General features: G+C 40.5%; 1 protein-coding gene across 3 annotated transcripts in view; it reads left to right on the forward strand.

Annotated features, from left to right (window-relative positions):
- VPS13D (vacuolar protein sorting 13 homolog D) overlaps nt 1–26,636 on the forward strand; it is a 1,255,097-nt gene that overhangs the window by 712,828 nt on the left and 515,633 nt on the right. For all 3 annotated transcript variants that reach the window (XM_053690423.1, XM_053690422.1, XM_053690424.1), the window contains 3 exons: nt 9,421–9,584; nt 19,314–19,422; nt 19,519–19,698. In XM_053690423.1, coding sequence (XP_053546398.1) covers nt 9,421–9,584; nt 19,314–19,422; nt 19,519–19,698 — 453 coding nt within the window. The remainder of the gene's footprint in view (nt 1–9,420; nt 9,585–19,313; nt 19,423–19,518; nt 19,699–26,636) is intronic.

Below are 26,636 nucleotides of genomic sequence, written 5' to 3' on the forward strand. Positions count from 1 at the left end.
GGGTTACAATCACAAATTTGTGAGACACTAGCGGTTATGACAAGGGGCATTCAAAGAAATGGAATGTGATATGTAAAGCTAACCCACATGTGGGGGAGGCCATCCAGGACCCCAACACTATTATACCTGAGCAACAAACTATTACAAAGTGGTATTTGGTGCTGGTGGTTGTATTGTGAAGAACGTTTCAATCTAATAGGCATTTTTAAGTATATTAAGAAACTAAAATTATAACATGGTAGCTGAGCTTGGTCCCTAATAAGGCTCTATGACATAGGCCAGGGGTGTCCAAACTTTGCTCTCCAGAGGTTTTGGAACTACATTTCCCATGATGCTCAGCTAGATAAAATACTGGCTGAGCATCATCGGAAATGTAGTTCCAAAATCTCTGGAGAGCAAAGTTTGGACACCCCTGACATAGGCTGTTCTAATGTAAGACAAGGAGCTACATCTTAAGTTCAGCTGATAAGCATCATGTAGATATTTCCCCCTAAATGGATATTATAAAATTAGTATAAAAACAACATTAAACTGAGGCATAGAGGGCGCCCTCAAGTATTTAGTGCTATTCCAGTCTCCCAGACTAGTTGGGAATAAAATGTAGTGGTTAGTAGTATACAATTGGTCAACCTCTTGCTTACATATCTTAAATCTCAGAAGAGAGGTGTACCCTAATAGGTTCAGAGTTGGGAGCACTCCACTAGAAAGCAGACCATACAGGGCTAGCATATATGTGGCATTATGTTGCAGGACTAGGGGGTATCAACTAGCTTTTATTGAGCTCATAACAGTAGTAGACAGAATTGGAACAGTAATATGTGAACAAGAGCTCATACTCAAATGTAACTGAGCATTGAAAATTTAGCCATATATAATAACAGAATCAAAATAAAGGAATGAACAAGGGAGCCCCCTTCGTTAATATAAAAAAAAAAAGTCTTTTAAGTATTAACCCATGCCTGCCTTTAGTTGTCGTGAACTGTCCATATGGTGAATAGCAGTGTACCCCTGCATATTAAGCCAGAATGTGAACATGATAGTGAACCATGGAACATAAATGTCTCAGGGAGATTCAACTGTCCCCTCAATTATAACATGAAAATACTACTAACCACTGAGAAGAAAGGAAACACAAAATTTAACAGTGAGAGCGAATCCTCATAGTAGCACAAGATAAGTAGTCAATATTCAACCTATGCCGGACTTGTGTAACTCTAAAATAAAGGAAGGGGTAATGTTCACAGGTCTGGTTTTCTGCCTGGTTATCCGCTGTGGTGGGTGGGAGCTGAGCGGACTCTGTTCATCTCTAGGCACAGTAAAATGATCCGGTGATCGTTTCTTAAGGCTTCTATCACTGACCTCATGTTTGGGGGCTGCGGGCTTGCTCTCACCATCACTTACGTCTCTCAGTAGCATGACCATACTGCCTGAGGTAGATGATGTTTGATAATTAGCTCGTAGAATACTCTGATCTCGGCCTGTGCTCCTCAAAGTCAGAGATGGCATCCTGTCCAAATGAGTGCTATTCTCAGAAGCTACAGCACTGCCATCGGTATCCTGAGAGAAATCGTCATTTATGGTACACTGCGTGTCCCACTCTGCAGCTGCGTGTATACCAAAGTCCCAGCACATGTCAGGTTGTACAAACGAGTCCTCCTCCGGTTTACAGAGCCCCACAAGTAGAGTAGAAAAGAGGCGATTAAAATGTTGCTTGAGATCACGATAGTGCTGATCTAAGGAGAGCAGTGTATTACCTTCCCACTGCTCTATGACATCCATTACAGTGGGGTCATGACTCATGGTACTCTCGGACGATAGTGTATCAATCTCCAAGGGGCTGTATGCGGATAGTCTTGTCAGGGACATAATTGCAGCTTACAGATAGCCGCTAATATGCTCTAGTCAGGTCTTACTTTTATCTCCACGTGGTCTGCAAGATGGCTGTTCCTTAGTCAGACTGTATGTGAGCTGCGGTTGATTGGAGGATGCTCCAATTTGTCGCTTCAGGTTCTCTCTCAGTTACTGAACCCCTCAGTACTGATCTACAGATTATCAGCTATAGTTTAGCAAGATCTAGGGCGATCCTGAGCGATCGTATCATGAATTAAGGAAGTTATAATTGCAGAGCTCTCTTAGCTTGCGACCACTCAGGTGCTTGGCTTGCTCCGCCCCCCCCGCCCTGTCATTTTAAGGCAGGTGGTTTTTTTTATTTTTAAACTACAGTCACCACTGCACCCTATAGTTTCTCCTTTTTTTCTTGCTTGTCTTCGGTCGAATGACTGGGGGTGGCAGTTAGGGGAGGAGCTTTATAGACAGCTCTGCTGTGGGTGTCCTCTTGCAGCTTCCTGTTGGGAAGGAGAATATCCCACAAGTAATGGATGAACCCGTGGACTGGATACACCACAAGAGAAATAAATTTATCAGGTAAGTATAAATTTTGTTTTTTTGTACTTTAGATAATTGTATTTTGTTAATTTAATTTATTTTATTTTATTGTAATGTTAGTTTTTAGCGTAAGGCAGGTTAGGTTTTATTTTACAGGTAAATTTGTATTTATTTCTTCTGTTATGTGTGATCAGTCCACGGGTCATCATTACTTCTGGGATATAACTCCTCCCCAACAGGAAATGCAAGAGGATTCACCCAGCAGAGCTGCATATAGCTCCTCCCCTCTACGTCAGTCCCAGTCATTCTCTTGCACCCAACGACTAGATAGGATGTGTGAGAGGACTATGGTGATTATACTTAGTTTTTATGACTTCAATCAAAAGTTTGTTATTTTAAAATAGCACCGGAGCGTGTTATTACTTCTCTGGCAGAGTTTGAGGAAGAATCTGTCAGAGTTTTTTACTATGATTTTAACCGGAGTAGTTAAGATCATATTGCTGTTCTCGGCCATCTGAGGGAGGTAAAGGCTTCAGATCAGGGGACAGCGGGCAGAGGAATCTGCATTGAGGTATGTAGCAGTTTTTATTTTCTGAATGGAATTGATGAGAAAATCCTGCCATACCGTTAAAATGACATGTATGTATACACTTCAGTATTCTGGGGATGGTATTTCACCGGAACTACTCTGTTAAAGGTCACTAATCCTTTTTAATAACTATTTATCATGTTAAACGTTTTTGCTGGAATGTAGAATCGTTTACATTGCTGAGGTACTGTGTGAATAAATATTTGGGCATTATTTTCCACTTGGCAGTTTTTTTGATTTATTTGTGACAGTTTCGTTTCTCTTCACTGCTGTGTGGGAGAGGGAGGGGCCGTTTTTGGCGCTCTTTGCTACGCATCAAAAAATACCAGTCAATTACTTTTATTTTTCCTGCATGATCCGGTTCATCTCTGATAGATCTCAGGGGTCTTCAAACTTCTTTGAAGGGAGGTAAATTCTCTCAGCAGAGCTGTGAGAATTCTTATAGTGACTGTGAATAAAAACGTTGCTTTGTATTTTTTATGTCAAATTTAATTATCGTTATTTTACTAATGGGAACAAACCTTTGCTAAAAGTTTTGTTGTTTTAAAGTTTGATGCTATAACTGTTTTTCAGTTCACTATTTCAACTGTCATTTAATCGTTAGTACCTCTTTGAGGCACAGTACGTTTTTTGCTAAAAAAGATTATAACCAAGTTGTAAGTTTTTTGCTAGTGTGTTAAACATGTCTGACTCAGAGGAAGATATCTGTGTCATTTGTTCCAATGCCAAGGTGGAGCCCAATAGAAATTTATGTACTAACTGTATTGATGCTACTTTAAATAAAAGTCAATCTGTACAATGTGAACAAATTTCACCAAACAGCGAGGGGAGAGTTATGCCGACTAACTCGCCTCACGCGGCAGTACCTGCATCTCCCGCCCGGGAGGTGCGTGATATTTTGGCGCCTAGTACATCTGGGCGGCCATTACAGATAACATTACAAGATATGGCTACTGTTATGACTGAAGTTTTGTCTAAATTACCAGAACTAAGAGGCAAGCGTGATCACTCTGGGGTGAGAACAGAGTGCGCTGACAATGCTAGGGCCATGTCTGATACTGCGTCACAGCTCGCAGAGCATGAGGACGGAGAGCTTCATTCTGTGGGTGACGGTTCTGATCCAAACAGATTGGACTCAGATATTTCAAATTTTAAATTTAAATTGGAGAACCTCCGTGTATTACTAGGGGAGGTCTTAGCAGCTCTCAACGATTGTAACACCGTTGCAATACCAGAGAAACTGTGTAGGTTGGATAAATACTTTGCGGTACCGGCGAGTACTGACGTTTTTCCTATACCTAAGAGACTAACTGAAATTGTTACTAAGGAGTGGGATAGACCCGGTGTGCCGTTCTCACCCCCTCCAATATTTAGAAAGATGTTTCCAATAGACGCCACCACTCGGGACTTATGGCAAACGGTCCCCAAGGTGGAGGGAGCAGTTTCTACTTTAGCTAAGCGTACCACTATCCCGGTGGAGGATAGCTGTGCTTTCTCAGATCCAATGGATAAAAAATTAGAGGGTTACCTTAAGAAAATGTTTGTTCAACAAGGTTTTATATTACAACCCCTTGCATGTATCGCGCCGATTACGGCTGCGGCAGCATTTTGGATTGAGTCGCTTGAAGAGAACCTTAGTTCATCTACGCTAGACGACATTACGGACAGGCTTAGAGTCCTTAAACTAGCTAATTCCTTCATTTCGGAGGCCGTAGTACATTTAACCAAACTTACGGCTAAGAACTCAGGATTCGCCATACAGGCACGTAGGGCGCTGTGGCTAAAATCCTGGTCAGCTGATGTTACTTCTAAGTCCAAATTACTTAATATACCTTTCAAGGGGCAGTCTTTATTTGGGCCCGGTTTGAAAGAGATTATCGCTGACATTACAGGAGGTAAGGGCCACGCCCTACCTCAAGACAAAGCCAAAGCTAAGGCTAGACAGTCTAATTTTCGTCCCTTTCGGAACTTTAAAACAGGAGCAGCATCAACCTCCACTGCACCAAAACAGGAAGGAGCTGTTGCTCGTTACAGGCAAGGCTGGAAGCCTAACCAGTCCTGGAACAAGAGCAAGCAGGCCAGGAAACCTGCTGCTGCCCCAAAGACAGCATGAACCGAGAGCCCCCGATCCGGGACCGTATCTAGTGGGGGGCAGACTCTCCCTCTTCGCCCAGGCCTGGGCAAGAGATGTTCAGGATCCCTGGGCTCTAGAGATCATATCGCAGGGATACCTTCTAGACTTCAAATTATCTCCCCCAAGAGGGAGATTTCATCTGTCAAGGTTGTCAACAAACCAGATAAAGAAAGAAGCGTTTCTACGCTGCATACAAGATCTGTTATTAATGGGAGTGATCCATCCGGTTCCGCGGTCGGAACAAGGACAAGGGTTCTACTCAAACCTGTTTGTGGTTCCCAAAAAAGAGGGAACTTTCAGGCCAATCTTAGATTTAAAGACTCTAAACAAATTCCTAAGAGTTCCATCGTTCAAAATGGAAACTATTCGGACAATCTTACCCATGATCCAAGAGGGTCAGTACATGACCACAGTGGATTTAAAGGATGCTTACCTTCACATACCGATCCACAAAGATCATCACCGGTATCTAAGGTTTGCCTTCTTAGACAGGCACTACCAGTTTGTAGCTCTTCCATTCGGATTGGCTACGGCTCCAAGAATCTTCACAAAGGTTCTGGGTGCCCTTCTAGCGGTACTAAGACCGCGAGGGATTTCGGTAGCTCCGTACCTAGACGACATTCTAATTCAAGCTTCAAGCTTTCAAACTGCCAAGTCTCATACAGAGTTAGTTCTGGCATTTCTAAGGTCGCATGGATGGAAAGTGAACGAAAAGAAGAGTTCTCTCTTTCCTCTCACAAGAGTTCCATTCTTGGGGACTCTTATAGATTCTGTAGAAATGAAGATTTACCTGACAGAAGACAGGTTAACAAAGCTTCAAAATGCATGCCGGGTCCTTCATTCCATTCAACACCCGTCAGTAGCTCAATGCATGGAGGTGATCGGCTTAATGGTAGCGGCAATGGACATAGTACCTTTTGCACGCCTACACCTCAGACCGCTGCAATTATGCATGCTAAGTCAGTGGAATGGGGATTACTCAGATTTGTCCCCTACTCTGAATCTGAATCAAGAGACCAGAAATTCTCTTCTATGGTGGCTTTATCGGCCACACCTGTCCAGGGGGATGCCATTCAGCAGGCCAGACTGGACAATTGTAACAACAGACGCCAGCCTACTAGGTTGGGGCGCTGTCTGGAATTCTCTGAAGGCTCAGGGACTATGGAATCAGGAGGAGAGTCTCCTTCCAATAAACATTCTGGAATTGAGAGCAGTTCTCAATGCCCTTCTGGCTTGGCCCCAGTTAACAACTCGGGGGTTCATCAGGTTTCAGTCGGACAACATCACGACTGTAGCTTACATCAACCATCAGGGAGGGACAAGAAGCTCCCTAGCAATGATGGAAGTATCAAAGATAATTCGCTGGGCAGAGTCTCACTCTTGCCACCTGTCAGCAATCCACATCCCGGGAGTGGAGAACTGGGAGGCGGATTTCTTGAGTCGCCAGACTTTTCATCCGGGGGAGTGGGAACTTCATCCGGAGGTCTTTGCCCAAATACTTCGACGTTGGGGCAAACCAGAGATAGATCTCATGGCGTCTCGCCAGAACGCCAAACTTCCTCGCTACGGGTCCAGATCCAGGGATCCGGGAGCAGTTCTGATAGATGCTTTGACAGCACCTTGGAACTTCAGGATGGCTTATGTGTTTCCACCCTTCCCGCTGCTTCCTCGATTGATTGCCAAAATCAAACAGGAGAGAGCATCAGTAATTCTAATAGCACCTGCATGGCCACGCAGGACTTGGTATGCAGATCTAGTGGACATGTCATCCTGTCCGCCTTGGTCTCTACCTCTAAGACAGGACCTTCTGATACAGGGTCCATTCAAACATCAAAATCTAACTTCTCTGAAGCTGACTGCTTGGAAATTGAACGCTTGATTTTATCAAAACGTGGTTTTTCTGAGTCGGTTATTGATACCCTAATTCAGGCTAGGAAGCCTGTTACCAGAAGGATTTACCATAAAATATGGCGGAAATACCTATACTGGTGCGAATCCAAAGGTTACTCCTGGAGTAAGGTTAGGATCGCTAGGATACTGTCTTTTCTACAAGAAGGTTTAGAAAAGGGTTTATCAGCTAGTTCATTAAAGGGACAGATTTCAGCTCTGTCCATCTTGTTACACAGACGTCTGTCAGAAAATCCAGACGTCCAGTCCTTTTGTCAGGCTTTAGCTAGGATCAAGCCTGTGTTTAAAGCTGTTGCTCCACCATGGAGTTTAAACTTAGTTCTTAACGTTTTACAGGGTGTTCCGTTTGAACCCCTTCATTCCATTGATATAAAAATGTTATCTTGGAAAGTTCTGTTTTTAATGGCTATTTCCTCGGCTCGAAGAGTCTCTGAGTTATCAGCCTTACATTGTGATTCCCCTTATCTGATTTTTCACTCAGACAAGGTAGTTCTGCGTACTAAACCTGGGTTCTTACCTAAGGTAGTCACTAACAGGAACATCAATCAAGAGATTGTTGTCCCATCCTTGTGTCCAAATCCTTCTTCAAAGAAGGAACGTCTTTTACACAATCTGGATGTAGTTCGTGCCCTCAAGTTCTACTTGCAGGCAACTAAAGATTTTCGCCAAACTTCTTCCTTGTTTGTCGTTTACTCTGGACAGAGGAGAGGTCAAAAAGCTTCTGCTACCTCTCTCTCTTTTTGGCTTCGTAGCATAATACGTTTAGCTTATGAGACTGCTGGACAGCAGCCTCCTGAAAGAATTACAGCTCACTCCACTAGAGCTGTGGCTTCCACTTGGGCCTTTAAGAATGAGGCCTCTGTTGAACAGATTTGCAAGGCTGCAACTTGGTCTTCACTTCATACTTTTTCCAAATTTTACAAATTTGACACTTTTGCTTCTTCGGAGGCTATTTTTGGGAGAAAGGTTCTTCAGGCAGTGGTTCCTTCTGTATAATGAGCCTGCCTTTCCCTCCCGTCATCCGTGTACTTTTGCTTTGGTATTGGTATCCCAGAAGTAATGATGACCCGTGGACTGATCACACATAACAGAAGAAAACATAATTTATGCTTACCTGATAAATTCCTTTCTTCTGTTGTGTGATCAGTCCACGGCCCGCCCTGTTTTAAGGCAGGTAAATATCTTTTAAATTATACTCCAGTCACCACTTCACCCTTAGTTACTCCTTTCTCGTTGATTCTTGGTCGAATGACTGGGACTGACGTAGAGGGGAGGAGCTATATGCAGCTCTGCTGGGTGAATCCTCTTGCATTTCCTGTTGGGGAGGAGTTATATCCCAGAAGTAATGATGACCCGTGGACTGATCACACAACAGAAGAAAGGAATTTATCAGGTAAGCATAAATTATGTTTTTAACTAGGTAGCTATTTACTAACTAGTCTACCTAGTTAAAATAAATACAAACTTACCTGTGAAATAAAAATAAAACTTAAGGTAGATACAATGTAACTATTAGTTATATAGTAGCTAGCTTTGGGTTTATTTTACAAGTAAGTATTTATTTTTAAATATGAATTACTTAATTATTAATAGTAAGTTTTATTTAGAATTATTTTAATTATGTTAAAGTTAGGGGGGGTTAGGGTTACGTTAGGGTTAGGGTTAGACTTAGGGTTACGTTAGGGGTTAATATATCTATTTAGTGTTAGTGATGTTGGAGGCCAGAGGTTTAGGGGTTAATAACTTTAGTATGTTGGGGGCGGCAGATTAGGGGTTAATAAGTGTAGGTAGGTGGCTGCAACGTTGGGGCAGCAGATTAGGGGTTAGTAAATTTATGTAGGTGGCGGCGACATTGGGCGCGGCAGATTAGGGGTTAATTAGTGTAATGTAGGTGTCAGCGATGTTGGGGGCAGCAGATTAGGGGTGTTTAGATTTGGGGTTTATGTTAGGGTGTTAGGTTTAAACATATATTTTGTTCCCCATAGACATCAATGGGGCTGCGTTACAGAGCTTTACGCTCCGCGATCGCATGTGTTAGGCTTTTTTTTAGCCGGCTCTCCCCATTGATGTCTATGGGGAAATCATGCACAAGCATGTCAAAACACAGCTTGTAATTGGGTGAGATATGGAGCTCAATGCAACCATATCACCCGCATGTGCTGGGTTTTTGCAAACCTGTAATAGCAGCGCTATGAAAGGTGAGCCGTGAAAACAACTTGCAAGTTATTAGCGAGCTAGCCATAACTCAAAACTCGTAATCTGGCTGAATGTTTTCTGAAAAGACTTCTGATCTGAAGTCACAATTTAAAAAAAAAAAAAAAAAGTCTTCCATCTATTTCACATTTGTGTGTATACTTGTTTCATTGCTTAGTAAACTTATACAGCATTTTTCTTTTGTAAATAGGAGCCAGGGAAACGCTCACAGCTTTGGCGAATGACTGGCAGTGGCATGTTGTGTCATGAAGGATCGTCCCCTCCCCATAACCCTAATAAAGCATCCAACTCTCGATCCCTTGAGTCCTGTCTTGTGCTTGATATTGCAGGCCTGGCTGCAGTCACTGATAACAGGTAATGTGTTAAAAATGCTGCTTGGCCTAAATGTGTCAAAATGTTGTTTTCGATGGTTGCAAATAGGCCAGAATACCTTTAATAGAAATGATGAAGTTCTGTTAAATTGCAAGTTGCAACTCTCCAATATTTTATTTATTCATTGAAAGTCCAGATGTTGATACTTTACAAACTAAGATGTTATCTTATTTGAAGGGACAGTCTAAACCTTAGTCATCTTAAAGTCTTACCTTAGATTAAGCTGCAAATTGTCTCCTGTGCCCCTTTCTATATCATGAAGCAGGAAGAGTAAAAAAGTTATTTTAAAATGACTAATGTTTCTGGCTACTTTTAAATGGCTGCCAAGCTCCGCCCTCTGATGATATCATGATCTGGGCTGCGTTAAAGGCTCACTAGCTACAAAATGCTCACTAGTTGGATTCAACAGACTTTCAATGCTATGTTTGAGAATGTGTATTCGGGTTAGTGTGCAAAAAGTTTACTTCTAGCGCAGTTAGATAAACTAAATAGCGATCCACTTGTAATCTGGCCCTAAATGTATGATATTGGCTGACAGAGACTTATCTGATAAGGTATCCAAGCAAAAAGCCTGTCATAAAGTCTGGTGCACATAACTGGCATGGTGGGCAACTTGGTATTTATGCTGGTTGTCCTTTCAGATTCTAAGAATTCTGGAGTGTCACCATGAAGGTTTGTAGAAAGGTTTATCTTCCAGTTCTCTTTTTGCCTTGTCTATTTTATAGAAAGATTGTTAAAATTCCTGATATACAGACCTGTTATTTTACTTTGTCTACACCCTAAAGTCTGCATTTGGTCCTGAGGGTGATTCAGCCTTCTTTTGAAACTATGCATTGTCTAGATCTTCAGCTTTTGACCTGATAAATGTTTTTATTCCTTGATGGTGAGAGTCCACGACCCTGCCTAATTATTTTCTTCAGATGGAGACAAGTTACGCTTTGGGATTGCTGTAAAATGGGATGGAGCAAAGCTCTGCAATGTTTGCATGTTTTTCCTCCTCCTGGTGTATATGAAATACCTCCCACGGGATGAATTGTGAACTCTCACAATCACAAAATGTTTTTTTAACCGTTTACAAGTTGTTTTGTGATTTTTATAATCATATATGCAATTGTAATGTTCAAAGTACAGTGGTAGAATACATAATTTGTGATAATAGTCACTTTGGAAATTACTTTAACATATTATGAAGTTGCCCGATAACTTGGTACGATCTCATTGAGGCACAGTTATAGGGACATAAAGGTTATTTTAATGAATAATGTTTTTGCTCTGAAATACAGTTTTAATATGTTATCAATATACTTCTTTATGTAAATGGTGCTATGGTGAGATTAATACATTAAAAACAAACAAAATAAAATTGGTATAAATTTACAACAAAACAATAATTGGCATTAAGTAGCTCCTTGAAATGTAAATTAATAAAGCTACAGGCCAGATTACAAGTGGAGCGCTAAATATCGCTCTCATGAAAGCGATATTTGCGCTCCACTGTGTAATTGCGCTGGTATTACAAGTTCACAGTTTAAGAGAGAGAGCTTTTATAGGCTCCTATGGGAGCAGTCAGATTCGGCATCAGAACATCGCACATCGAAGAGGGTAAGTAGTGCAGCGATGGCAGCAAATATAAATATATATTATATGGTTATATAAATATATATGTATGTGTTAATATCTGTATATACCCATATTAACACAAATATATATTCATATACATATATATTTATTGAGAACACACAATTCCCGTAGACCGCAATGTATTGGACCTTTTCAGTGCTGTTTTTTTCTATTAACACCCCACTCCTACCAACTTTAACCCTAAAATACTGCCTAGTGCAGTAAAAAAAATGCTGCTATCTCTATTTTTTAATAAAATACACTAGACAGTATTTTTGGGGGGGCTTTGGGGCATATTTTTAAAATTAACCAGAGGTCTGATCTCTGGTTAATTTTATAAGCGCTAATTGCTACCAGTAGCAATAACCAGCCACTTGTGAAGGCTGATTAATTATCATGCGCCTGCAAATGGGCAAATTTGCCCGTTTGCGGGCGCACGATAATATAGACAAAAATAGTTAAATTAATCAGGAGCGCTAAAAAGCTAAAAGCGATTATCTAATGGTATTTTTTTTTTTTTTTTATTTATTGTTTTTTATTAATGATTTGCACATTACATGAAGACATAGGTAAAAATACATCCTACTGATATAGTCCATACAATAAGTGCTAACATTCCATTCATGTCTATCAGTTATGTGAGTAATGAGTCCCTTGCTCAGATGTCTTCAATTACGTGTTAAAAGTGGAAAACAATATCAGCGTCAATGTGATAAAGTTAAACAATTAATCTAAACAATTTTCCTCAGAAGTTGTTGTTTTTTTTTTTTGTTTTTTTTTTACCATCAGGTCCCCAGGTCCGGCTCTAAAAATGTTGTATATCCTAGCAGTATGAAGTAGCTATGGAAATTTTGTACGGTCTGGTATTCTCCAGGTCTGCCGCTCCTGACCTATGTGCCTGGATGAGTTGCTATCTAACTCAGGTGGAACTGATACTTATATGATAGGCCCTTCCGTGGCAAGGGGCAGTGAGTGTGTAATGCCGATGTGGTGAGTAGGATGGCCTACTCTGAGAGCGACTCCTGCCATAAAAATTTAGCATTTAAAATTATGTCTGTTTGGTTTCGGCACATGTAACCATATTTTTCCAAAGAATACTGCACCTCTACTTCCTCCAGCCACATAGATCTAGTCAGAGATACTGACTTTTTCCAGTGGCGGGCTATTAGCCTCCTCGCACTATTAATGCCGATCTGTAAGACCAACAGTCTTAACCTGCACTTCAATTTGGGCATGTTGTTCAACAGTGCCATGTTTGGGGTCAGTGTAAATGTTTCAGCCACACATTTCTTAAATTGTAGTTCAACAATTTTCCACAATGAGTGGATTCTAGGGCAGTGCCACCACATGTGTAGCAGGTCACCACGTTCTCCACACTCACGCCAACACAGGTCAGGTGCATTGGGGTATATACTCGATAACCTAGATGGGGTCAGGTACCACCGCAAGAGGATTTTGAAGTTTAATTCTAATAATACGGGAGAGGTTGAGGATTTTTTGACTGATCTAAAAATTTGTTCCCAGGTTTCAGGCTCTATGTGTTCTTTTAAGTCTGAACTCCATCTATCTGTGTAGGTCGGCAACACTGCCGTCGGGTTATTTATAAGTAGCTTACGTGAAATGGAAAGAGTACCTCTCGGTGTAATGCCAGTGTAGCACAACTGCTCGAAAGTAGTCAACTGTCTCAGAAGATCCGATTTAAATGGGGAGGTGTATATATAGTGGTGTAACTGTGCATATTTAAGCCATTTTGTAAATCTTCCATCAGCTATATTAGTTAATTTATCCCTCTCTAGAAGTTTGCCTGCTTCTATGAAGTTAAATAATGGCATTGTGTAATCCCACTCCGTCAATCTTTGAAACCCTTTATCTAGACCTCCTACCATTTCTATATTTAGTGTAATCGGGAACAAGGGAGATCTGTAGGTAGAGATGTAATGTCTGGAGGCTATAATGTGGTCCCAGTTTTTAAAAAGTTGCTTATGTAATTCGAGTTGTCTGCATTGGGGGGGTCTGAGGTCTTTTGATACCCAGCAAAGGGCCTGCACGAGAGGTGCCCTAAGAATGTGTGAGTCCAACGTCACCCATGCCTTGCGCTCTTGTGTATTATGCCAGTCTAGTATCCGTTGCAATGTCACAGCTTGGTAATAGTCTTCTATCTTAGGTAAACCTAATCCACCATTCAAAATAGGTCTGTGCATCGTGTTTCTGTTAATTCTCGGTCTACACCTACCCCATATGAATGTATTTATGCATCTTTGAAGTCTAGTTATATACCAACTGGGCAGATGGAGGGGTACTGTTTGCAATATATACAAGATTCTAGGTAGTGTGGTCATTTTTATCGCCTGTATCCTCCCCCACCATGACAGAGGTTTGTTCGTCCACATTTTGAGGTCGCGTTGTGTATTAATGAGCAGTGTATTATAGTTTTTGTCAAATAATGTTGTCTGGTTAGGGGATAAATGAACTCCCAGGTATTTTATTGAATCTACTTTTAATCTAAGCGGGCACGTCCGCGACAGGGATGTGAAATTAGGACCTGGCATGTTAATGTTTAAAATTTCGGACTTTTGTTTGTTAACTAAGAAGTTAGAAAAATTTCCGAACCTATCTAGTTCTGAAAGGACCTCAGGGATAGATGTAGAGGGGGATGATATCGTGAATAGTACGTCATCGGCGTACATAGCAACTTTATAATCGAGCTGGCCAATTGCTATCCCTTTTATGTTCTGGTTTCTGCGTATGTGAGATGCAACTTCCATCTGTAGGATAAATAAAATCGGGGACAGGGGACATCCCTGTCGCGTACCATTGTGAATCGGAAATGCTGACGATAAAATCCCGTTTGCCTTTACTTTAGCACTGGGGTGGCTATATAAGCTAAAAATCCTTCTTAATGTTTTGGGGCCGAATCCTATGTTTTTTAACGTTAATTTTAGAAATTGCCAATCAGTCCTATCAAATGCTTTCTCAGCATCTATAGCCACTAAAACTGACTCAATACCTTGGTGTTTAGCATAGTCAATGAGTGTTAGGGCTCTAAGGGTATTGTCCCTCGCCTCTCGGCCAGGGACAAATCCCACTTGATCAGTATGTATTATATCTCTGAGAACCGTATTAAATCGGTTCGCTAAGATTTTTCCCAACAACTTTATATCTGTATTCAGTAGTGAAATCGGGCGGTAACTGGCTGGGTCATCTTGTGGTTTGTCCGGCTTTAAAATTACAGAAATATGGGCATTTAGGGAATATCTGGGGAGCTGTGTGTCTCCGTCCAATGCATTAAAAAGTGTCAGCAAGTGTGGGGCTATTATTTGGCTAAATGATTTATAATAAAGGTTTGTGAGGCCGTCGGGACCGGGGCTTTTCCCTACTGGGAGATCTTTAATAGCTTTTAGTATCTCTAGTAGTGTGATAGGTCTCTCTAGGTCTGAGATTTGGGTTTGTGATAGTTTGTTCAGGTTCGCTGACTCTATATATTCTATAGTTTGTTGTATGTGTGTTGCGTCATGGTTAGCGTTTAGATTATATAGCTGGTGGTAGAAGTTTTGAAAGTGAGATGCTATGGCCTTACTATCTTGGATATATGTTCCTTGTTGTGTTTTTAATCTGTGTATGTGTGTGAGGGAATCTCTTTCCCTCAGAGTGTTCGCGAGTATTCTACCTGGGCGGTTGCCTTCATAAAAATATTTCTTTCGGAGCTGTAACGCTTTCCTCTGGGCCTCTGAGTAGAGGAGCGTTTTGAGTTTGTTTCTAGCGGTTGTTAATTCGCGGAGAGTGATTGAATTGGAAGGGGAGTTCTTGTGTTGTATTTCTAGGGTGTGTATTTTGTTGGTTAGGTGTGTCAAATGACTGTCATATTGTTTCTTAAGTCGTGCCTTGTGTTTAATACATTCCCCTCGAAAAACTGCTTTATGGGCTTCCCATACATAAAGAGGGGATGTTTCTGGGATTGCATTGAGGTTAAAGTATTCCGTCAGGGTAGTCGTCAGAGCTTGTGCAGTTGGTGGATGTTGTATCAGATATGCATCTAATCTCCAGATAAAAGGGTGTATTGGTATATCTGGCCAGTTCATTTTCAAGCTTATCATGGAATGGTCAGACCATGCCGTCGGGGTGATATCTGTGTCAGTCATTAGGGAGAGGCTTGCTTGGTCTAGGTACAAGTGGTCTATTCTAGAGTACATTGCCCACGGGTGGGAGTAGAAAGTGTAGTTACGCTGTGAGGGGTGTTGTGCTCTCCATGTGTCAACTAAACCCGAGTGCCTAATGCAATGAAATACTGAGTTAGGTGGGCGCTATGCAGTTGTGGAAGTTGAATCTAAGAGAGGATCTAACACCGTATTAAGGTCCCCTCCCATTATCACTGTACCTTTACGAACTTCTTGTAGCATCACTTTTAATTTGTTGAAAAATCTATTTCTATGTGAACTGGGGGCATATATATTCACCAACGTAATAGGTCTGTTGTGTATAAGACCAATTAGTATAAGTATTCTACCCTCACCATCCGATGTAGTATGGAGGAGTTCGAACGGTAGGGAATGATGGATGAGAATGCCCACTCCATTTTTTTTTTTGTGTTCATGAGAATTATAAAAGCTGAGTGGGAAATTTTTATTGTGTAATTTACGTTCATTCCCTTTGGAGAAGTGAGTCTCCTGTATAAACACTATTGAACCTTTTTGTTTATTAAACCACTGTAGGGCTACTGACCTTTTTGTAGGAGAGTTGAGGCCCTTGGCGTTTTGTGAGACTATCAAAACTGTCTTATGTGCCATGTTTGCATCTGGTCCTACGTGGTGCTATAAAGTGTTGTTTAAAGTATCTTACCATTAGATGTCGCCCTAGATTGCGATGGAGTCCTACCCTTGTGTTATGTTGCATAAACCTTAGAGAGCAAAGAATTGTATCACAACTACCGTCATTTAACTGCCTGGACCTGGGGATCGGCCTGAGCTTCATGAGGATACTGAAATAGAACAATGAACAATTAAACAAACATTTCAACAAACTACAAATTCAACAAGGTTAACAAATTTAACTAACATTTCTAAATTCAGGAAAAGGAAATTTGTTCCGTTTCCTGATATAGAAATGAGGGAGGAGGTGTAGCACTGAATTAGTACTACTTTCATTCCCCATTAATTGCTGAAGAATAATTCTTATGAAGGGAATTCACAAGTTGCAGGGACATCTCAAGGGATCTTAAAGTTATTCAATGTCTCTAGGATAGAATAAGCCCAACATTTAACTTTGGCTACAACTGTTCATCAACTAGGTATTCTTGGAGCAATACTTAGTAGAGAGCGGGGAATTCCACTCAGGCAAAGAGTCATCTGTTAGTCTCGTCCAAGTATGATTACTTTTGTGTTTCAACTCTACAATGTGCCCCCTCAGGGTGGATCTACAGTGCAAGGTTGAGGGGCGAGGGATGTTAAGGGGGTTGTTTTCCGTTTCCTGCCAACCGTGGTCCATTTCTGGCGTTGAGGCTTTGATGCGGAAGGTTCTGCAGTTAGCATTTCTTCCATTTGGTCCGGTGCCGGGGGATCTGTCTTGGTGGGGGGATGCTCAGCTGTGAGCAGAAGGAAGATAGATCCTCCAGGTCCCTGTATATAATTTCCTTGTTTTCTTTAATTTCTCTGATGGCGAATGGTAATCCCCAGCGATAAGGGATATTATGTTCTTTTAAGTGAGTTGTGAGGAATTTGACGTCTCTCCGTCTTGAGAGGGTTAAAGGGCTTACGTCTGCAAAAATCTGGATGTCATCTCCTTCCCTGCGAATTGGGGCTTTCTTCCTAGCTGCTGCTAGTAATCTTTCTTTGTCTTTAAAGTTATGGCAGCGGAGAATAACATTGCGGGGGGGCGCCTTTGCTGAGGGTCTAGGTTTCAGAGCTCTGTGCATTCTGTCAATAGAAATATTGGCGCTTTCTTTGTTATCCAAAAGAGAGTCAAAGAGGTCCTGTATGTATTGTGGCAGTGCGGTAGCTAAAATGTTCTCAGAGATCCCTCTTATCCTTAGATTGTGGCGTCTCCCACGATTGTCCAGATCTTCAATCTGCATTTGCATCATTTTAATTTCACTGCTTTGGTGTTGAAGCTGCATGTCATGTAGATTAGTTGATTCAGAAATTTCCTCTGCATGCTCCTCTAATTGTAGTACTCTGTTTCCTAAGTCTACAACATCTTTTTTGACTTCAGTTAAACTCTCCTTTATAAGTTGGCTGACTTGATTCATGAAGGATACAAAGTCCTCTTTGGTTGGGAGAGACTGTAGATCTGCTTTAGTGATGGGGAGATTAGGGTCTGGTATTGAGGCTTCTGAATCTTCCTCTGGTGCGTCACTGTTAGATTGTGGTGAATTGGGTAGAGCAGAAGCAGCAGTGTCAGCAGTTCTGAAATAGGAGTTTAATTTAATGGCAGTTGCTGCAGCTACCTTGCTAACTTTGTCCCCTTTAGGGGGTCTTTTAGATGTCATTTTTGCTAAGAGTCCAGCTTAGAGTGGAAGGTGACCAGTGCCTGTAATTCTTGCAAGTTATTTTTATTAATTACTGTGCCGTATGTTGTGGCCAGCAGGTAGAGGATGCTTTTAGAGAGATTATGGCTGAGTTAAATTTATTATTGCTCCCAGGGGGAAGGAAATGCTGAACTTCTATTGAGTCCTTTCAGTGTTGTTTATGTACCCCTTATAGAAAGCCCACTAGGACCGGTCCCTGCTCCAAATAAATTAATGTCTGTTTACGTGTCAGTCTTTTAGTGATGCAGGGTCACTTTAGCTTACCCCCTTGTCTGCTTAATTCGCGGCACGCTGCACAGCTGGCAGATTTTATCCTTCTCCTCTCTCTTAGAGGTTTGCACGCGATGCAGGCTGATTCCGATTACCCTCTGTTAGTTGTTACATGGCAGTAGCTAGGATCGTTGTCGGAGCAAACCCGACCGGAAATCTCCGTGAAGTGGTAATTTGTTTTCAGGCCTCCTCTGTTACCTCCGTCACAGCCTTCATAGGCCTTTACTGCTACGCCTGTGTGCGAGTGTAGGCATTGAAAATGGCGCCTCCCCGCTACATCACCCGCGCCTTGTATGTCATCTGTCACTGCCAGGAGTGCTGAGAGTCATCCATTGTCCCAAAAGTGGATGCTGTAGGTGTTCCGCTATCTTTATGTGTCAGGCTGACACTCTTCTCATCCTTTTCTGCCCTTCTGATTAACTTTAAGGGGAATACCACACGGAGCATTACAATTTTGCAGCCATGCTGGATCTCGGCTGGCTCCGCCTCCATCTAATGGTATTAATAAAGTGCCAAGTGTATGTGCAAAAGATTAATTGTGAAAATATTAATAAAGTGCAAAAAATTAGAAATTAAATGCTTTCAAAATAGGTGAAGTTTAATTGATAGTTGTTTATCTGAAATATATTATAAAGTGAATAAGTGTAGCTATAAATCCAGACAGGTATATGTCTACTAGCATATGCCTCTATGGATTACTCAAAATATAAAGTGAAATGGTCCTCTGGCCAAATATTTACAAAAATCAGTCTGTAATTTACAAACTGTGTGTAGTGTTTAAAAAGTGCTTTAAGCTCAAATTAGGCGAAGGAAAACAGTGTCTTCATTGGTTATTAAAATTGTAAATAATAAATCTATAAATACAGATTCAAATACTTAAATAGTGCAATGTGAGATTAAAACACAGATTATCTACAGTTAATAAAAAAGTTTCAAAACATTCGGATTGCATGTAGGGGTGATGGTAATAAATGCACAATGAATAAGAAGTTAGGCTCTGCCTAAAATTTAATCAGTTATAAGCAAGTGCAAACAAATCTTATTATTACTAAAAACGGACGTCTCCGTGTAACATTAAAGTTAAAATTAAGGTTGCCACCACATATCAAAAAAGAGAGATTGGCTTTATAAACAGAAAATTCCGGATATCCAATTGAACAGTCTGTATTATAAACGGGAAATCTTATCTTACCCGTAATCAGTCCACGAAATCAGTTTGGATAATATAGCCCTATATTTTTCCACCTCATATATATTGATGATTGTGTGATGTTATGTATCTAAGCAATTTTCTCTTTTAGATATGAACCATTGATGCTAAGGAAGCCAGACAGACGTCGCAGCACCACCCAAACCTGGTGTTTTCGTGATGGAAAGTTGTCTTGTAGTTTGTATGGTCTAGTGGTTCAGGTCAGTTTTTGTGTTTTGTGTATAAAACCGTTTATTAGTGTGGTCACATAATTAAATGCTTTAATTAGCTCTCACTATTTCTCTGTTACATTGTAGGCTAGAAATGGTGTTTCAGGGTTATGTGATGGAGCAGATGTAGTGCTTGGTCCTGATATGTCTTTGGAGACTCTTGGAGCTGTCCCTAGAGAACAACAGTTTATAAACCAGAAGATGAGACCTGGGTCTGGAGTTCTGTCTGTCCGCGTTGTTCCAGATGGTCCAACTAGAGTTTTACAGGTAAACTGGCTTAGAATACTTGTTTAAGCAGATACATGCACATTTATTAACACCATGTAGCCAATATCATCAGTTTAAGGGTTTTATTGACAGACTAGAAATGGGATGAACTTGCAGGGAAATCAGATCTCCTTTTATCACTTTCAATACACACACATGCTTCCTTATATTATCTCTGTTTGTATACCTAAGTCTAATACTTAAGTCCTGATGATCAAAGCATCGTCAAACCCACAAGAAATTGCCTTTTTGGTCTCGCCAGTCTCACAGTCCACATCTGGTAATATATCCAAAGTGGGCTGACCCTCTCTTTTTCACAAGTGGCGATGAGTCTCACATAAGAATTAATAGGGATTGCAGCTTCAGCAAAAGTCTGCCGACATTGCCAGTTCTGTCCGATCTTGGTGTATTTAAAGTATGTTTAAACAGCAATAGGCTGTGCGTTCGCTGAAACAAAAAACAATTTGTGTGTAGTATCATTTCAAATAATGCGTATTCAAATTAAATTTCACTGTAAATTCACTAGATTTATTATCCCTTATAATATTATTATAATATTATTCCTTATAATATTATTCCTAAGATTCCTAAGATGGAAGACAGTGCTTTGAATATGAGAAACTTACGGCAATCTTTTCCCATTAAAATATAGGTTACTCCCATGAAAGTCCCACAGAACACCTATATATTCGTTATGTCTGCAATCTGCAATTTGTTATGTCTTACTATTTAACGTATAGGCGCTGTGGGTATTTGTACACACACACACACACATACACATACATATATATATATATATATATATATATATATATAATGTTTTATTTATATGTATTTTATTGTATAATGCTATTTGTATTTTAATTATTGTGATTTTAAAAATCATGTTTTTTGCTTTTGGCGTTTTTTTTTTCTTTTTTAGGAAGAAGATTTTGTGTTAATGATATTAATATTTCATACAAGACTTATTGCTGATATAAGTTCTCACTGTTCTGAACGTGTTATACTTGTAATATTGCGACTGCACTGTAACAAACGTGTTATTAATATACAAGACTTATTAATATACAAGACTTATTGCTGATAAAAGTTCTCACTGTTCTGAACCTGTTATACTTGTAATATCGCGACTGCACTGTAACAAACGTGTTTTTAATATAGAACACGGTGCAGTTGCAATAGAACTTTCTTCTTTTGGTATCCTTTGTTTAAAAACATACCTAGGTAGGATCAGGAGCAACAATTCACTACTAGGAGCTAGCTTGTGACTGATGGCTGAGCTTGTGACTGGTGGCTACTCACATATGCCTCTTGTGATTGGCTCACTAGCTATGTTCTGCTAGGTTCCGGTAATGCATTGCTGCTCTGCAGCAGACTTTAACTATATATTGCAGTTTTAACACCTAGTATTTGCAAGGAATAGTGCAATAATACAATTATCTTTCACATTTTAATTTCTTTCATAAAATAAAATCATTACATGTGGAATTACACTTTAATCCCTCCCAAAATCCTGGAATCCCTCAGTCAATTTTTTTGATGAAGTGCTGATCTATATGTCGTCGTGACGCAATTTCCCCCTCATAGTCCTACAAAAAGGACAGAGGGGAAGACGAAAGCTTCACCCAGGCAGTGAAATTTTCCATGTGTGGAGCTGTCACAGGCCTCCCAGGTGAGATTTAGCTGCCAATCCACTGGACTACATTGTGCTGCCTCTTGTGTGGTGTTGCAGATCCGCCAGGTGAAATGGGAATTTATCTATTAACACCCAAATCTAAAGTGGCTGCACCTACTGAGATCCTTGGCACTGTGCTTGCACTGCCTCAGATGGCCCCTTTTACTGCAAGCAGTTCTTTTGTAGCTAATGTAAGCACAGTAGATAAAGGCGCTGACAGGTAAAAACAATGCACCTTGATAGCCCACCAGTCACATAGCCTGATGACGTATGCACACACAGCACATAACTTCTAAAGCAGTTTGGGGTACTCTTCAAGCACTTTTTAAAAAAAATTACTGTCTCTTAAAATTTTGCACTTCCAGCTTTAGAGTTTTCCGGTATTAACAGAGCCCTTAACCCTCTCTTGCTCACCTGCACTAACTACAGTTTTTGGACACCAGGAATCGTTTTAACTGGTAATGCTGATGCATTAAAGGGCAAGTAAATACAGTAGATATGCATAAGCAATGACTAAAAAAGTATAAATATTGACAGACTGTGCACTTTTTGTTAATGGAAGTAAATTGGAAAGTTGTTAAAAATTGCATGCGCTATCTGCATCATGTAAGTTTAATTTTGCTCTACGCTCACCTTTTTGTGACTAACGCCAGGTTTAAAAAAACCTGTAATACCAGCATTGGCTTAAGGTAGCGTTAGGAAAAAAAGGCTCGTTAGCAACGCACCCCTGTTAACGCCAAACTCGTAATATAGGTGATACGTTTTATTTTTATTTCACAGGCAAGTTTGTATTTATTTTAACTAGGTAGAATAGTTACTAAATAGTTATTAACTATTTAATAACTACCTAGCTAAAATAAATACAAATTTACCTGTAAAATAAAACCTAACCTGTCTTACACTATTACCTAACCTTACACTACAATTAAATAAATTACATTAATTAAATACAATTAACTAAATTACAAAAAAAAAACACTAAATTACAAAAAATAAAAAATAAATTATCAGATATTTAAACTAATTACACCTAATCTAATAGCCCTATTAAAATAAAACAAGCCCCCCAAAATAAAACACACAACCAACCCCTAAATAAAATCCTAACTAAAAAACCTACGCTCCCCAATTGCCCTAAAAAGGTCATTTAGCTCTTTTTCTGCCCAAACCCTAATCTAAAAATAAAACCCACCCAATAAACCCTTAAAAAAAAACTAACACTAACCCCCGAAGATCCACTTACAGTTTTTGAAGACCCGACATCCATCCTCAACGAAGCCGACAGAAGTCCTCAACGAAGCGGCAGAAATCGTCATCCAAGCGGCCCAAAGTCTTCATCCAGACGGCATCTTCTATCTTCATCCATCCGGCGCGGAGCGGCTCCATCTTCAAGACATCTGGCGCGGAGCATCCTCTTCGATCAACATCTTCTTGAACAATGAATTCTTCTTTAAATGACGTCATCCAAGATGGTGTCCCATGAATTCCGATTGGCTGATAGAATTCTATCAGCCAAACGGAATTAAAGGTGAAAAAATCCTTTTGGCTGATGCAATCAGCCAATAGGATTGAGCTTCAATCCTATTGATTGATCCAGTCAGCCAATAGGATTGAGCTTGCATTCTATTGGCTGATTGGAACAGCCAATAGGATTTTTTAGCCTTTAATTCCGATTGGCTGATAGAATTCTATCAGCCAATCGGAATTCAAGGGATGCCATTATGTATGACATAATTTAAAGGAGAATTCATTGTTCAAGAAGACATCGATTGAAGAGGATGCTCCTCACCGAATGTCTTGAAGATGGAGCCGCTCCGCGCTGGATGAATGAAGATAGACGCTGCCGTCTGGATGAAGACTTCTGCCGGCTTGGATGAAGACTTCGGCCCGCTTAGATGAAGACTTCTGCCGCTTCGTTGAGGACTTCTGTCGGCTTCGTTGAGGATGGATGTCGGGTCTTCAAAAACTGTAAGTGGATCTTCGGGGGTTAGTGTTAGGTTTTTTTTAAGGGTTTATTGAGTGGGTTTTATTTTTAGATTAGGGTTTGGGCAGAAAAAAGAGCTAAATGCCTTTTTAAGGGCAATGCCCATACAAATGCCCTTTTCAGGGCAATGGGGAGCTTAGGTTTTTTAGTTAGGATTTTATTAGGGGGTTTGGTTGTGTGGGTGGTGGGTTTTACTGTTGGGGGGGTGTTTGTATTTTTTTTACAGGTAAAAGAGCTGATTTTTTTAGGGCAATGCCCCGCAAAAGGCCCTTTTAAGGGCTATTGGTAGTTTAGTTTAGGCTAGTTTTTTTTTTTATTTTGATAGGGCTATTAGATTAGGTGTAATTAGTTTAAATATCTGATAATTTATTTTTTATTTTGTCTAATTTAGTGTGGTTTTTTTTGTAATTTAGTTAATTGTATTTAATTAATGTAATTTATTTAATTGTAGTGTAAGGTTAGGTGTTAGTGTAAGACAAGTTAGGTTTTATTTTACAGGTAAATTTGTATTTTTTTTAGCTAGGTAGTTATTAAATAGTTAATAACTATTTACGAACTATTCTACCTAGTTAAAATACATACAAACTTGCCTGTGAAATAAAAATAAAACCTAAGCTAGCTACAATGTAACTATTAGTTATATTGTAGTTAACTTAGGGTTTATTTTATAGTTATTTAGTTTTAAATAGGAATTATTTAGGTATTAGTAGTAGATTTTATTTAGATTTATTTTAATTACATTAAAGTTAGGGGGTGTTAGGGGTTAATAACTTGAGTATAGTGGCGGCGACGTTGGGGGCGGAAGATTAGGCGTTAATAAGTATAATGTAGGTGGCGGCGACGTTAGGGGCGGCAGATTAGGAGTTAATAAGTGTAGGTGGGTGGCGGCGGCATTGGGGACGGCATATTAGGGGTTAATAAGTGTAATGAAGGTGGCGGCGACATTGGGGGCGGCAGATTAGGGGTTAATAACTGTAATGTAGGTGGCGGCGATGTTAGGGGCGGAAGATTAGGGGTTAATAAGTGTAGGTGGGGGGCAGCAGATTAGGGGTTAATAAGTGTAATGTTGGTGGAGGCGACATTGGGGGCGGCAGATTAGGGGTTAATAAGTGTAGGTAGGTGGCGGCGACATTGGGGTGGCAGATTAGGGGTTAATAAGTGTAGGTAGGTGGCGGCGACATTGGGGACGGCAGATTAGGGGTTAATAAGTGTAGGTAGGTGGCGGTGACATTGGGGTCGGCAGATTAGGGGTTAATAAGTGTAGGTAGGCGGCGACGACGACGACATTGGTGCGGCAGATTAGGGGTTAATAACTAATGTAGGTGTCGGCGATGTCGGGGGCGGCATATAAGGGGTTAATAAGTGTAATGTAGGTGTCGGCGATGTTGGGGGCGGCAGATTAGGGGTTAATAACTGTAATGTAGGTGTTGGTGATGTCGGGGGCGGCAGATAAGGGTAATCTATAAGTGTAATGTAGGTGTCGGGGACGGCAGATTATGGGGTGTTTAGACTCAGGGTTTATGTTAGGTGTAAACATAACTTTTTCTTTATTGAAGGCTTTTATTCAGCCGGCTCTCCCTATTGATGTCTATGGGGAAATCGTGCATGAGCACGTAAAACCAGCTCACCGCAGCGCTGGTATTGGAGTGTGGTATGGAGCTCATTTATGCTGCAATATTGCCCGCTAACACCTGGTTTTTATAAACCTGTAATACCAGCTCTGTAGGGAGGTGAGCGGTGACAATAACTTGCAAGTTAGTACCGAGCAGCTCTTACCGCAAAACTCGTAATCTAGCCGATTGTTACTTATAGGGTGCTGCTATGGCTGTTTTGGCAAGACAAGCCTTATAGTTTAAATCTTGCTTTGCAGACATGGTCTCTCAGAGCAGACTTTCATCCCTTCCCTTTCATGGTTAAATCTATTTTGAGGCTCAGGACTGGATACAATTATTGCCACAGTCAGTGGAAGCAATGGAGCTCTCTTACCAAAAGATAAAAAATGTAGGTGTAAGTATAGGACAGTTCAAAAACCAAAATTAATTAATTTTCCTCTGCCCAGTGGGTTTTCTCAAAACTTATTGGAAGCCCAAACCTTCCTGACCTAAAAACAAGCAGACCAAGAAGTCCACTCTTGCCTCCAAGTCTGTATGAAGGTGCGGCCCTAGTTCAGACCAGTTTCCGGCTGGGAAAAGATTTGTTCTTTGGGGGAGTTTTAGGAGACTTCCTAATCTCTGCCATTCACATTCAAGAAGTCTGAACCAGGGGGAAAAGGTCTCTGAAGCAGGAGGTGTTTGACCATATAGTGAAACCTCATGGCTTCTCCCTTGAATCACAAATGTCTCCTTTTTTGTGCCAGGTCTCGAGATCCTCATGCGGATCTAATAGATGCACTAGTGGTTCCCTAGTCGTTGAGTCTAATATTTCCTCCATTTGTGTTGCTATCCAGGGTAATAGTTAGGATTAAACAAGAATGAGAGTCAGCAATTACGGCCTGACAGTTTAATACCTAGTGCTATCTCAAAGAGGTTGTTCTGATTAGCTTATTGATTCCTTGATTCAGGCCAGAATACTTGTCAGTAGTTGTATCTATTATAAGGTGAACAAAGTTTACTGTTGGAATTGTTTTAAAATTCCTTTTTTTACAGCATTGTCTGGAGAAGGATTTATCTGCCAGATATGATAGGAGGGATAAGGCCGAAAGCTGACCATTGGAAGGGATATGAAACCAAAAATATTTAAACATCTTTTCAATTAACTTCTATTATCTAATTTGTTTCTCTTGCTGAAAAAAATACCTACAGTAGGTAGGCTCAGGAGCAGCAACATACTACTGGGAGCTAGCTACTGATTCGTGGCTGCACATTTATGCCTCTTGTCATTGGTTTACCTGATGTATTAAGCTAGCTTCCAGTAGTGCACTGCTGCTCCTTCAATAAAGAATACCACAAGAACAAAGCCAAGTTTACAATATAAGTTAACTGAAAAGATGTTTAAAATTGTATGATCTATATTAGGTTTCATGTCCCTTTTTAAGGGTCAGATTTCGGTCTTATCATAAAAAAGCATATACAAAATTCCCAGCATTCCTGATATTCATACCTTTGTTCAGGCCTTGATAAGAATGGTGATGTGACCAGTAATTCCTTCGTAGACCCTTAAAGGGACACTGAACCCAAATGTTTTCTTTTGTGATTCAGATAGAGAATGAAATTTCTCCAACATAGGTGTGTCCGGTCCACGGCGTCATCCTTACTTGTGGGATATTCTCTTCCCCAACAG

The sequence above is a fragment of the Bombina bombina genome, chromosome 8 (genome assembly GCF_027579735.1).
Source record: "Bombina bombina isolate aBomBom1 chromosome 8, aBomBom1.pri, whole genome shotgun sequence".
Lineage (NCBI taxonomy): Eukaryota > Metazoa > Chordata > Amphibia > Anura > Bombinatoridae > Bombina > Bombina bombina.